Raw genomic sequence first — 12,895 nt, 5'->3', positions numbered from 1 at the left:
CCTGTTTAAATGTTGTTAAAGGGATTATTTAAATACATTTCTTTAGTTCTTCACTTTTTCAGCCCATTTGCTGATCTCAAAAACATGCAGCTGGTAACTTATGTTGCCTATTTACAGCTAAACAAATCTCTGTACTTTCATTTAAGCAGATGTGGAACGCCTAAAAGAGAATACGAATCATGACGATAGTAGCAGAGACAGTTATTCCTCTGACAGACACTTATCACAATATCACGATCATCACAAAGACAGACTTCACAGTGATAACTACAAGAAAAGTGACTCTAGGAAAAGGCCTTATTCCACATTCAGCAATGGGAAAGATCATAGAGATTGGGATCACTATAAACAGGATAGGTGAGTTCGTGACAGCTATCCACGGAACCCTGTTTGCCCAATTACTTCATAATTCTTGTGCAATATTTCTTACTAATGAGATGATTAGGACTCTTTGCTCAGAAACTGTTGGCTGTGTGAAGGACAATAACACGTATGATGATACATGTTTGAACGAATCTGCTATTTTCGGTTTTATATTTGCGGAAAGGGGTGGCCAGGAGTGTGATAGGGCTGCAGTTTGTTGGTGTGCAAACCCCACAACTGATGCAGTTTGCATTTTAAAAGATCAGGTTAGATGCAAAGATCTGTTTCATGCAAGGGCCCCCGAACTGTGGTTCATTCAGGCAATCTGTGGCATGTCTGTAAAAATATGAATAAATGTCATACATAGTACATTACAATTTCAGCAACAGGCAGATATAACTTTAAAAGGGCCGTCAGCTCCCATAGCAGTTTTCAAATGGTCCGGTGCAGGGGAAAGTTTAATGTCACCTGTAGTTTGGTTCACAGTTGCATTGCTGAGAGAGAAAAGTGATGCAATGCTATGATGTGCTATCCTGTCCACAACAGGATGCTAGAATCATTTTGTTTTTCCCCTTAGTTTTCAGGAATCTTTTATTGTTTTGTTCTTCAAAGAATGAGCGAGTGTGTGTGTGTGTTTGTCTGTTCTAAAAAATCCTGTTGCATTTCTACAAGGTCTACTCTTTTAAGATAGCTTCTACTAGTATTTATTTTGTGTTTCAGATACTACAGTGATGGAAAGCACAGAAAGCTAGATGACCATAGGAACAGAGATCACAGGTCCAGTCTGGAAGGAAGCTTAAAAGACAGTCGGTCACACTCAGATCATCGGATACACTTAGACCATCGATCCAGTTCAGACTACAGCCATCATAAATCTTCGAGGGACTATAGGTATCACTCGGACTGGCAAATGGACCACAGAGCTTCCAGCAGCGGTCCTAGGTCACCATTAGATCAGAGAGCTTATGACTCCAGATCTCCCTTAGGACACAGATCTCCTTTTGAACATTCATCAGATCACAAAAGTACACCGGAACATATGTGGAGTAGCCGGAAGACATAGCAAAGACTAACATTTCCTGGACTTTTTTTTTTTTGCCATACACAATAAACTAACACAGCAATTGCCTTACATGACTTGAAAGACATGGACCGTATGTGCTATGAGTAGCAGTATTGTTACTACTTTCCAGTATGCTAGGTCTATTATCCCAACAGAAGAGAAAATATTTTTGTATTTAAAGTTTTAATGCTGCACTGTGCTACAAATGTTGTAGCGCATTTTTTTAAAGAAAATATGTTTACTTTTTACAGGGACCTCAACACTGCCCCACTCAGACTGGATCTTAATCTGAACTCCTCCTCATCGAAGTGGTTTTATTCTGAACACAATTTAAATTATGTTTTTAGATGAGCATTTACATGTTGACCTGTGATCATATTTCAGGAAAGAATCAAGAGGTTGTTGGTTTTTTTAAAAAAATAAAGATTCAAGGACTCTGTTCACTTTCCAAAGCTACTTGTTTACATTGTACACTGCGACCACCTTGCCGCTTTTTCATCACAAGCTTGAATATTTAAATTCTGTACCTATAATTGTAAAATAGCCACATGTTCCCCAGTTTGATCAGTTGTAATGCCCTTTTACAAAATGGCTGTAAATTATTGTAAATTAATTAAATGAGCTTCTCCTCCCCCCCCCCAGACATTTCCGTTCAGACTTAGCCTACCTTCCTCAAATGTGAAAAAAGTATTAATTTCTAAAATAAAATATCTGATGCGGAGTCATTGTTTAGACTAAAACTCAGAAAAAGGAACCTCTTTACCATAGCTATATAATAAGAGATTTTATTTAAATTATTGGTTGGCCTTTTAAAAACTAAGATTCTGCTTCTTTGATGTTGTACTGTGAGAACTTCGAGTGATGCTTGGATTTTGTTTTTATAACATAAACAAGTCTCACTAAGTGAGCATGGATTTGAAGATTGCACATGCATAGTCATTTCAATTAATTTCATCAGTTTAAACATTGGCCATCACAATTTCAATTAGTTAGAGATAATTCATTTTAGCAAGACTAAGCAGTACATAGTTATTTTAGATTTCTATTTGTGCTGTTCCCCAAGGACTGAGATTGACAACTTGTTCAGTACCAAAATTCAACTTTGAAATGTATGCTGAATCAGAGGACCCTAGCTAATGTTTTTACTTTACCCTCAGTATCAATTTACAAATATGCTTTCTGGTCTGATACAGCAATTTTACTGGTTGGTACAGTACTGACTATATTCATGCTACTTGAAGGTCAGCTGAATATTTAAAAGCATATGTGATCACCATAGTAGTAGTAATCTAAAGCAGTACGGAAGTGAGTAATTTCGTTTACTGCCGTTTGAACTGGGCAATTTCTTGGGTGCTGTTTTCAGGGCTCTGTTCATTGCTACAATTCAGCTTGAATGGAAAGGTTTTCTCGATTATCCATAATTTTAATTCTAAATGTTTCAGTTTAAAGAATTAAATTGGGGCACTAATTCAACCAAAGGGGATGTAGCAGCTAGGGCTGTGTGTGGCTTTCTCTTTAAAAAAAAATCAAATCCAGCCAAAGTACTAACCATTGAAGGGTTAAAACAACCACTTGCACACAGCCCCCAAATATTGGATCAGGCCAAGGAACTGTTATCTGCACGCTGCTTCCTGTATGCATATGGTCCCAGCTGACAGATGCTTACCATTATGGAGCAGGCACATTCCAGAATTAACTGGTTAATTTAATTCATGGTACTTCTGTACTGGAGCAAGGAGAAGACTACAACCCAGATGTTTCAATACTCTGCTATAAATATGGAGACTCAAGCGAATATAAGATGACATACCATTCTGAGTTGTCCCTGTGTCTTAATGCACATGGAGTATGTATGCAGCAAGCTGGATTCAGAATAATATAAAAATATAAAAAATTCCTTCCAGTAGCACCTTAGAGACCAACTAAGTTTGTTCTTGGTATGAGCTTTCGTGTGCATGCACACTTCTTCAGATACACCGAAACAGAAGTCACCAGACCCTTATATATAGTGAGAGAGTGGGGAGGGGTATTACTCAGAAGGGTGGTGGGAATGGGTGATTGGCTGATAGGTGTGGATTCAGAATGTTCTGTCAAGCTACTGAAGGAGGTTTGGCTTCTACTACTGTTGATGCATTTTAATTTAACTGCTGATTTAGTGAGGGAGTTGCCTCATTCAGTTCCTCAGCCACTGCTGATGGGATGGATGGAATTTCTTGAGTGCTGAAAATATTTTTCATTAGCTGAGACTAATTGGCAAATTTTGATTTATTCAGACTCAAAATTCCTACCTTTAGGATTCACAGGTTCTTGCAAGCAACTGTTTTTCATTGACCTGCAGTTTGATGAGCTATGATTGTATTGGCAACAGGTGATCTTTGGTAAATTCAGCACAGATTCAGCAACGTGACTGGGGACGGGGGGGATGGGACTGGGATATCAAAATGATTTATCCAAGTGAAACCAAGAACAAAGAGAAGCTGCGAAGAAAAGCATAAAACCAACTCAGGTAATTTTGAAGTCAATTTTATACAACTTGTCCACCTTGAATGTAGAGGACAGGTTGTTTGGGGAGTTCACTGAAGGCGAGTAGCTACACAAGGAATTGGCTGCAGGACGGTTTGTCAGATGGCACCAAGAATTCTCCATCTGTTCGGAGAATGGATGAAACTAGCCCAGGCTAACTTGCTCGTAGTGTCAAAAGCAGAACAGGTGGCAGTAGTGATAGGGCAGTTAAGCTGTGGCTTGCCATCTTTGAAATCCTTTCTGCCAACTCTGCGTTTTTTAATCACCCGGGGAAGAGCATTTTATTTGCCCAAACCTTTAAAGACCCCCCCTTTTCTACTTGCTTTCATAATTTTGTTGATTTTAGATTCTTACGTTGCTCTATGAGTCCAAACTGAAAAGCTGGTTGTTATGATTTGGCAAGAATGCAAACTTTGGATGGTAGCGCTATGTGATTATTGCAAAGTGAAATTGGAGATTCCCCGGGAGATCTTGCGATCTGTAAGAATGCGAAGGGATCCAGTGTTCTTGCTGAGCGGAATGCTGTTGAACAGAGTCAAAAACAACAGGAGTCACAGATGTGTTAAAGCATGCATTACATCAAACTATAAGTGGACGTTGGGGAAATGATCTGAATTGCTACAAATGTTTTAGAAGCAAAGGTGATAAAAGTGAGTAATGGCATTGTTCTCTTCTTTCCTGTTGCAAGAGACAATGCTATGGAACCCAAATTCTATGTCCGTCTGAGATGCAGTAGTACTGGTTGCCACTGGGCTTTTGAACCCAGGCAATCCTCATATATAAGGCAGTGGGGATTGGGAACCTGTATAAGGGCTCGGCACAATATCAGGATTTTCTGATGCTTCACTATGACTGCAGAATTAGTGACTGAACCTAGTCCTGGCAGAGGCAACTGGCATGAGCAGGCCTGTGCTCTGCAAACTGATGTGAGGCAGTCCTTGGTTTAATCCATGCGTAGGCAACCTAAGGCCCAGGGGCCGGGTGCGGCCCAATCGCCTTCTCAATCCGGCCCACGGACAGTCTGGGAATCCGCGTGTTTTTACATGAGTAGAATGTGTCCTATTTAAAATGCATCTCTGGGTTATTTGTGGGGCATAGGAATTCGTTCTCCCCCCCCCCAAAAAAAACATAACCCGGCCCCCCAAAAGGTCTGAGGGACCCCTGGTATAATCCAAGACTTTGTTCAACCGAATGTGTTAAAAATTGTGTTACATTACGTTGAGCATACATTCATGTTTACTGTTGTCCAGGGTTACAGCATAAGAGCCTGCTGGATCAGGCCAATGGCCCATCTAGTCCAGCATCTTAATTCTTACAGTGGCCAACCAGATGCCTGTGGGAATCCAGCAAGCAATCTGCTCATCACCTAATGGGGGAGCTAAATCCTATTCTGTTCAGGCAGTCTAGTGAGAGCATGGGGAAAGCCCAAATCGCAGGTTTTCTTGTCTCAATCCCAATGAGTTGTGGCAGAGAACCATGTTCTCTCTGCACATGTAGAGAGGCCTTCTGCAGACCTAGCTGAAGCAGTATAAAGGCAAAGCTCATTTTGTCCTTAGTGCAAATAAATGAGTTATTGTCTATGAATATGGAGGCTGTATGCTGCCATAGCCCTTTAATTTCAACCATTCTTCTTTGCAGTATAGTATGTTCAAGATAACAGCCTTGTTTCAAACATCTTTATGACAAAAAAAAGGTTTGCTGAGAAAGGAGGCCTCTAAAGGTGGAACCAAAAGACACATCAAAGTGAGTCCATGTCAGGTTGTTGTTGTTGTTTTTAAAGAATGACTTGGAACCATGAAAAATAAAACTACAAGATTCCACCTAAACATTAGGAAGAACTTCCTGACAGTGAGAGCTGTTCGTTAGTGGAATTTGCTACCAAGGTGTGTGGTGGAGTCTCCTTCTTTGGAGGTCTTTAAGCAGAGGCTTGACAGCCACCTGTCAGGAATGCTTTGATGGTGTTTCCTGCTTGGCAGGGGGTTGGACTGGATGGCCCTTGTGGTCTCTTCCAACTCTATGATTCTATGAATTATGGTATATTTATTTTTAAAAGCAATTTACTGCTGAGGATGAGTTGTAACGCTTGCTGACACCTGCAGTAACTTTTTTACTTTAGTGTGCTGACCTTTATAGCGAGACATTGTATGAATTTGTAGCGGAAGGCAATGTAGCTCAGTGGTGGGGCCCTTTGCATGGGAAGGTTCTGTTCAATTCTCCACTTCTCCAGGTAGGGCTGGGGAAAGATCCCCGTATTAGTGTCATGTGACAAAGACGCATGAGAGCAGGAACAGCTGTTGTTGCCTAACTGCCATAACTGCCATTCTGGTCTGTAGCTGTCTTTCAGTGTTGTGTGCGTTACTTACCTTGTCTGTGGTGACTAGTTTCTCTCAGTGTGTGCCAGTATAAAGAGCCTGTGTTCTATATGTGATCTATTTTAAAGAAGAAGTTTATTTTAAACTTAATAAAAGTTTTTTGTTTCAATGAAAACTCTGCTTAAATAATTCCCGCTGCGCATCAGTGAGACCCTGAACAGTCACTGCCAGGGAATGTCAACGATACTAAGCCATAATGACCAATGCCCTGACTCTATATAACACAGATTCCGACATGCTCAGCAGTGAATCGCATTGGAAAGGTGGCCGCTACTGGGAAAGAGGGACGCGGGTGGCGCTGTGGTCTAAACCACTGGGCCTCGCCGATCAGAAGGTCGGCGGTTCGAATCCCGGCAACAGGGTGAGCTCCCATTGCTCTGTCCCAGCTACTGCCAACCTAGCAGTTCGAAAGCACGCCAGTGCAAGTAGATAAATAGGTACCGCTGCGGCGGGAAGGTAAAGGGTGTTTCCATGCGCTCTAGTTTCCGTCACAGTGTTCCGTTGCACCAGAAGTGTTTTAGTCATGCTGGCCACATGACCCGGAAAGCTGTCTGTGGACAAACGGCAGCTCCCTCGGCCTGAAAAGCGAGATGAGCGCAGCAACCCCATAGTCACCTGTGACTGGACTTAACCGTCCAGGGGTCCTTTACCATTTACCTTACTGGGAAAGGCCATAGTGCAGCAGCAGAGAACATGCTTTGCACACCAGAACAAAACAAAAAACAGGTCCAAATCCCTGGGATCACAAGACCCATTGAGATCCTGTGCGGAACAAAACTGCCTGATGCCTTGGCTCAGGATAAGGCTTTGTTGCCTTGGCACAATGCAGCTGGCTCTAGAAAAAACCCTTGTAGCCCAGCCGCATCACACAGAGCTTGTGAACATTACCCCGTCGTCTCGCGTGTCATATACTAGCATCCACCAGGGGTCAGTAAAACCACATTACAAACATTCCACAACATGGTATGTAGCTTTATTCTATCATAATAATTTAAAAGTATTTGTACACTGCATGGTCACTTTCTTTTTCTTTTCTTTTTTTACACAAATGTATACTTATTCGTATATCCATGAACCACATCTAAAGGGGGCTTTGCAAAGACTGGGCACACTGTGGGTTCTTTCTTTTCTTTCTTTCTTTCCTTCCCCCCCCATTTCTTTCAAGCATAAAAATAAGTTTGAAGCCTTCAGGGAGAGAGAGACAGCCAGCCGTTCGGAGTGTCTGTGAAAACTAGTGTTCCTTCTAAGCGCAAGCTGTCCCCAGACACCACTCGCTCGCTTCAAACTATCCATATGTTTGGCATTAACCAAAGCTCTCTTGACTGTGATGGACTTCGAGAGCCAACATGTGCAAATAACATTTTCTCAAGAAATCCCACAGCAGGAACAAGAAAAGAAAAGAAAAGAAAAGAAAAACCCCACACACTCCAGGTTCTAACATTTCTGAAATATTACTTATCTCTGGACTTTATGATTTAGATATTAGTGTACACAGATACTCGCGGGGCTTGGGAACACAGGAAATTAAGCTAGCACACAGCTGCTCTTTACGATGGGTTCACACGGCAGTTACACCTCTAAGCTTGTCTATCGGGCCTTCTTTCACAAATACCTTTCCACTTGGCACACAAAAAAAACGGGGAAATCCGCCTATTCTAAGACCATCAATGCTTCTCTCCAGACAAGATTCAGGGGGAGGGGGGAGGTTATGCTTCAAATTCTGTGCTGCCCTAACCAACAAAAAAAGGGCAGCTTAACATGAAACTGCCATTTTAAAACCATTCTGGCAGTGGGGAAAGAGGACCAAGCAGCAAATTCAGCGCTATACTCCTGAGCGCCAGCCCAATTCATTTACACAGCGGCCAGCATTTTCACCTCTCTTAGGAACTTTCCCGAAAGCATTTCCAACTTTTCCCACAATTATATAAAAAAGGATGTAAATATTCTTCTCCCAAAACTGATCAGGATTCCCACAAAGGAAACCAATATTATGAAGCTTTCGATTGGCTTTATTTCAGTACTTCTTAACTTTCTGAACTGGTCCTGCAATGCAGGCCAATATTACTATGGCCACATTTTAGATTTGAGGCAAATCTAAAAAGGAACATCTTGTCCAAGGGCGTCAGTAGGTTTGCTGATCATTCTGCTGAACAAATGCCATTTAGCCTTGTCCCAACAAGGCAATCCACACCTGTATCCCCTAGGCCAGTGTTTCCCAACCTTGGGTCTCCAGCTGTTTTTGGACTACAACTCCCATCATTCCTAGCTAGCAGGACCAGTGGCCAGGGATGATGGGAGTTGTAGTCCAAAAACAGTTAGAGACCCAAGGTTGGAAAACACTGCCCTAGGCTAACCCAACACTACTCAACATGGCTGCCTCCCAGCATTGTTGACTACAACTCTCATCCCTTTTGTTGTTGCCATCTGCATTTCAGACTGAGGAAATCTGGCCCTGAGACAAGTGGCCCAGGACCCCAAAAGCCAAAGAAACAGGTGGATGCAGCCACAGGTCAGCGTCAGGTTGCACCTCTGGGTACTCCAGTTAAAATGGCCTGGGCAAAATTCTTCACATTCATCTAGGACCAGGTCCTTTTGCCAAAAATTATCCAGAAGAAAGCAAAAAAATTCAATAGTCCCAAAGGTTACTTTTTTTGGGGGGAGGGATACTTTGAGAAGTTTCAGCTAAGCCCTAGCTCTGTACCTTACTTTACTTAGCAATTCCAGCTACCCCTCTGCTCACTAAATCCGGAATGAGGTGGACACTTTGATCCTACACGAGTTTTGCTACCCGCCTAGATGCCAACCTAGATCTCAAAGATTCTCCCATGTGTCCCAGTGGGCTTTCCTAGGTAAAGAGGGAGAGGGAGGGAGTACTCTTAGCTTCCTCACCCCCAGGATAATTAAGAGAGCATGGGGGGGGGAACATGGCTCAGTTGGCAGAGAGCCTTTTGAAAAAGAGCTGGGTGTAGGTCCAACTGCAGCTGCAATATGCCACAGGGAGCGGGAATCGAGCCTCAAAACAAATGAACCATTATAAACATGAAATGTGTATACGATTGCCTGCGCTGTATGAAAGTAATGATCTTGGGGCACCGCAAAGACTTAACATGGCGCACACTTTCATAGCTGCACCCCGAGACAGAAAAGCTGCGCTTCTCCAGGTGTTGTTGCAATGCCATCTGCTTCCGCCGGCATGCATAGCTGTCAACTTTTCCCTTTTTTAAAGGGAAATTCCCTTATTCCGAATAGGATTCCTCGCAAGAAAAGGGAAAAGTTGACAGCTATGCCGGCATGGCCGACGTCAGGAATGGTGGGAGGTAGAATCCAGACATGTTTAAGGTGGACTGCAGCTTCGTGGGTTACCGCATGCACCACCAATCTGGTAAATCAGCCAGATCTTTAAAGGTTCCTCCACGTTCTCTGTCGGTGTCTGAATTTTGTAACAGAAGAAGCTACTGTTTTTTTGCAAGTTGCAAAAAAAATAAGAATGGAAACGATGACCAGGCAACCTCCGAGCAAATGCTCCTGTTGACTTGGGCTGCTCAAGCTCCAAATGTAAAATATAGGCTGGCAAAGCAAGCTTTTCGTACCGAATTGTGGGGTTCCCTTATTTTCTCCTTTTTTAGACAAACACCTAAGTCAGAATCCTAAAAGGTTTATCTCTAAAGCTTTGGGATTTTTTTGGTAGTTGTTGCAAAAAAACTTATTTAGGTAGGCTGAAGGTTCCTACATTTGGGGGTGGGGGGCAAGAAGGAGAGCGAGAGAAATCAGACATGATTAACCCAGTGAGGCCTACCACTATCATAGGGAACACACTTAATACAAACCACTTGAAGATATCCATATAATCGATATATATTAAGAGACCAAGCCCCAAAAACCTCAGCGAGTTTTGGGTTTCACACGCGTACGTTTGGGAAGGAGACAGAGACACCGTTTTCTACGTGTGTGCCCTTCATGACCGAGGTGAGAGATGCACTTTGCACTTGGCGAGTCAATACCCGAGCACAAAGTATCACCTCTCCCCACCACACACAAGAAAGCAGTCCTCAGGGGAAGGACGGGGCGAGGATCACCTGCATCAGGAATGATGCAGCAAGGGGAGGTTCCAATTGTGAGATCAACACCAAAGGACCTTTTCGTTCTTATGGAACACAGGCTGGCTACTGGCCCAGGGTCCAAAAGGAAGAATTAGCTCATCCCAGGCCTGCACCTATCTTCCCCCCTCCAGCCAACTTCTTGGGGTATGCCTCAAAAGGCGAAGCAGAGAGAGGAGGGGGAAAGGACCGCAGAAGCTCGTGAGTCCAACTAGGTAATACTTAAGAGGGAGCACTGGATATGATATATGTACACGTGGCTAAATGCTTTACATATTACCTAGATACACATAAATATTCAATATATAAAAAATAAAGTGCTTTCTATCGGGTCCTGATGAAAGGACATTATAAAACATTTCACCAACTGCAAAGCAAAAAATTATTACAATCAAAAAAAGAATATTACATCCAACGTACATGAGGAAAGAAAAACTAACACAATATGTACAATCCGCTGGGTGTCCCAGGAGGGGGGTGGGGGGGTGGGAAAGGCAGAAGCATCCCTTCATATACATGGTATATACATATATAATCTTTAAGTCAATATATTATGACAATATATATTTTTAAACCTTTGTTCTCGGGGATGGGGGAACCCAACACAACCCTACAAAAACACAACAAGCATCAAGCACACGAGTCCAAGACTAAGACACAAAAGCTGCTGCCCTTGGCCAGCAGCCCCGTTGTCGGGGAAGATGTGCCACCGCTCCTTCCTGGGGTGCAAAGCCTCGACGTCTTGCAAGGCACTGTGGGCAGCTGCCGTGAAGTTGGCATCGCCGGTGGTCAGCAAATCAAACACACAAGAGTAAAAATAGATGTCCTTCAGAAGCATCTTCTCGTGGCATTTCGCCGTGGCGCTCTCCAAGGTGTACACGGGCCGGGTCTGGCTGGAAGCGCCCGGAGGGAGGAGCTGCCCCATCACGGGCAAAGGGAGGTGTCCGCTGTCATCGATGCGCTCGCTGGAGGGGCAGCCGTTCACACAGAGCTGTAGGTCCTGGCTCTCTTCATAAGCCATGGCGAGCTCTTCCGGCATGCGTATGGCGAGAGTTAGGTAGCGGCCCAGCTGGCGCACAAAGACCGTGGTCCCAATGTACCGGGCGTGCATCTCCACATACTTGCCGCTCACTCGCTCCACGATGTGCAAGCTCTTGGTGTCGCCGTCGCCACCGCTGGTCGTGCCGTCAACAAACGCGGCAGGCAAATCGTCAGTCACGGCCTGGTACACTTTCTGATCTGTGCAGTCTTGGTAAGATTTGAAGATGATGGTGATCTGCAGAAGGAAAGGGGGGGGTGGAAGCCAAGAAGAGCAGAATTAGAGCAGGGGACAACACGACATACCTCTCGGCTACGTACAGCCGTTTAAAATCCAATCAAAAAGACTCCATTCGCCGCCGGGTACCAAACACAACACCCACTAGGATGCTACCATTAGCACAGTCCAATTATCAGCATGCAACGTTCAATGAAACAGAAACCAACCTTACCCCAAAGTAGTCTTGGAGCATCAAAAAATGGTGTATCTGAATTGTATGTCACGGTGCAAACAACATCTTCTACCAGCGTTTCTCAAACTTGGGTCTCCAGCTGTTTTTGGACTACAACTCACATCATCCCTAGCTAGCAAGAGCAGTGGCCAGGGATGATGTGGGTTGTAGTCCCACAACAGGAGCACAACCAAGTTTGAAAAACACTTTCAGATTATCCTTTCCCCCAACCTGATGCCTTCCAGATTTTTTTGGACTGCAGACACCAGGCTGAGGAAGGCTGTCCTAAATTCTAGAAACCACAAGCAGGTTAACACGCAACCTTTCTAAAGGTTCATCCCCAGCGTTTGGGATTCCTACTCCAAGACGGAGCAGTTCATGAGGGAAAGAAGAATGGCATGAAATAAATGAGCATTAGTGTGCTTCTAGTGAAGACTCAGGCTTTGCTACTGGCCAGGAGTCTGCTGTAGGAAAAACAACATCCCTTCAGAGTTGTCTCCTATGGCCGGAAGAGTTTGGGGACATTGAGGAGGAGGAGGAGGAGGAGGAGGAGGAGGAGGAGGAGGAGTTTGGACTTGATATCTCGCTTTATCACTACCCGAAGGAGTCTCAAAGCGGCTAACATTCTCCTTTCCCTTCCTCCCCCACAACAAACACTCTGTGAGGTGAGTGGGGCTGAGAGACTTCAGAGAAGTGTGACTAGCCCAAGGTCACCCAGCAGCTGCATGTGGAGGAGCGGAGACGCGAACCCGGTTCCCCAGATTACGAGTCTATCGCTCTTAACCACTGCACCACACTGGCTCTCACTGAGGGATGAAGCAGCAAGTATTTTTCTGAGGGCAACCACCTGTCCCATGCTAAGCAACAAAGCAAGATTCTCTGCAATTATTGTGAGACAGCCCCCCCCCAGTGCCATAAATGGTTCCAGGAAGAACTTTCTGACTGTAAGAGCTGTTCAATGGTGGAATGGTCTCCCTCGGGAGGTTG

General features: G+C 44.0%; 2 protein-coding genes across 5 annotated transcripts in view; one reads left to right on the top strand and one right to left on the bottom strand.

Annotated features, from left to right (window-relative positions):
* Positions 1–2,147, top strand: part of CHD1 (chromodomain helicase DNA binding protein 1) — a 42,966-nt gene extending 40,819 nt beyond the window's left edge. For 2 of the 4 annotated variants that reach the window (XM_033164811.1, XM_033164809.1), the window contains exons 36-37: positions 147–357; positions 1,081–2,147. In XM_033164811.1, the coding sequence (XP_033020702.1) occupies positions 147–357; positions 1,081–1,426 (557 nt within the window). In that variant the 3' untranslated portion in view covers positions 1,427–2,147. The remainder of the gene's footprint in view (positions 1–146; positions 358–1,080) is intronic. The other 2 variants (XM_033164812.1, XM_033164810.1) reach the window with 1 other exon arrangement.
* A 7,911-nt stretch (positions 2,148–10,058) lies between these two features.
* The window catches only part of RGMB (repulsive guidance molecule BMP co-receptor b), a 39,726-nt gene continuing 36,889 nt past the window's right edge, over positions 10,059–12,895 (bottom strand). Inside the window, exon 5 of the mRNA XM_033163996.1 lies at positions 10,059–11,694. Coding sequence (XP_033019887.1) covers positions 11,029–11,694 — 666 coding nt within the window. The 3' untranslated portion in view covers positions 10,059–11,028. The remainder of the gene's footprint in view (positions 11,695–12,895) is intronic.

The sequence above is a fragment of the Lacerta agilis genome, chromosome 11 (assembly GCF_009819535.1).
Source record: "Lacerta agilis isolate rLacAgi1 chromosome 11, rLacAgi1.pri, whole genome shotgun sequence".
In the NCBI taxonomy this organism is placed as follows: Eukaryota; Metazoa; Chordata; class Lepidosauria; order Squamata; family Lacertidae; genus Lacerta; species Lacerta agilis.
The sequence above is the reverse complement of the archived record's forward strand: the minus strand, read 5'-3'. Positions and strand labels throughout refer to the sequence as shown.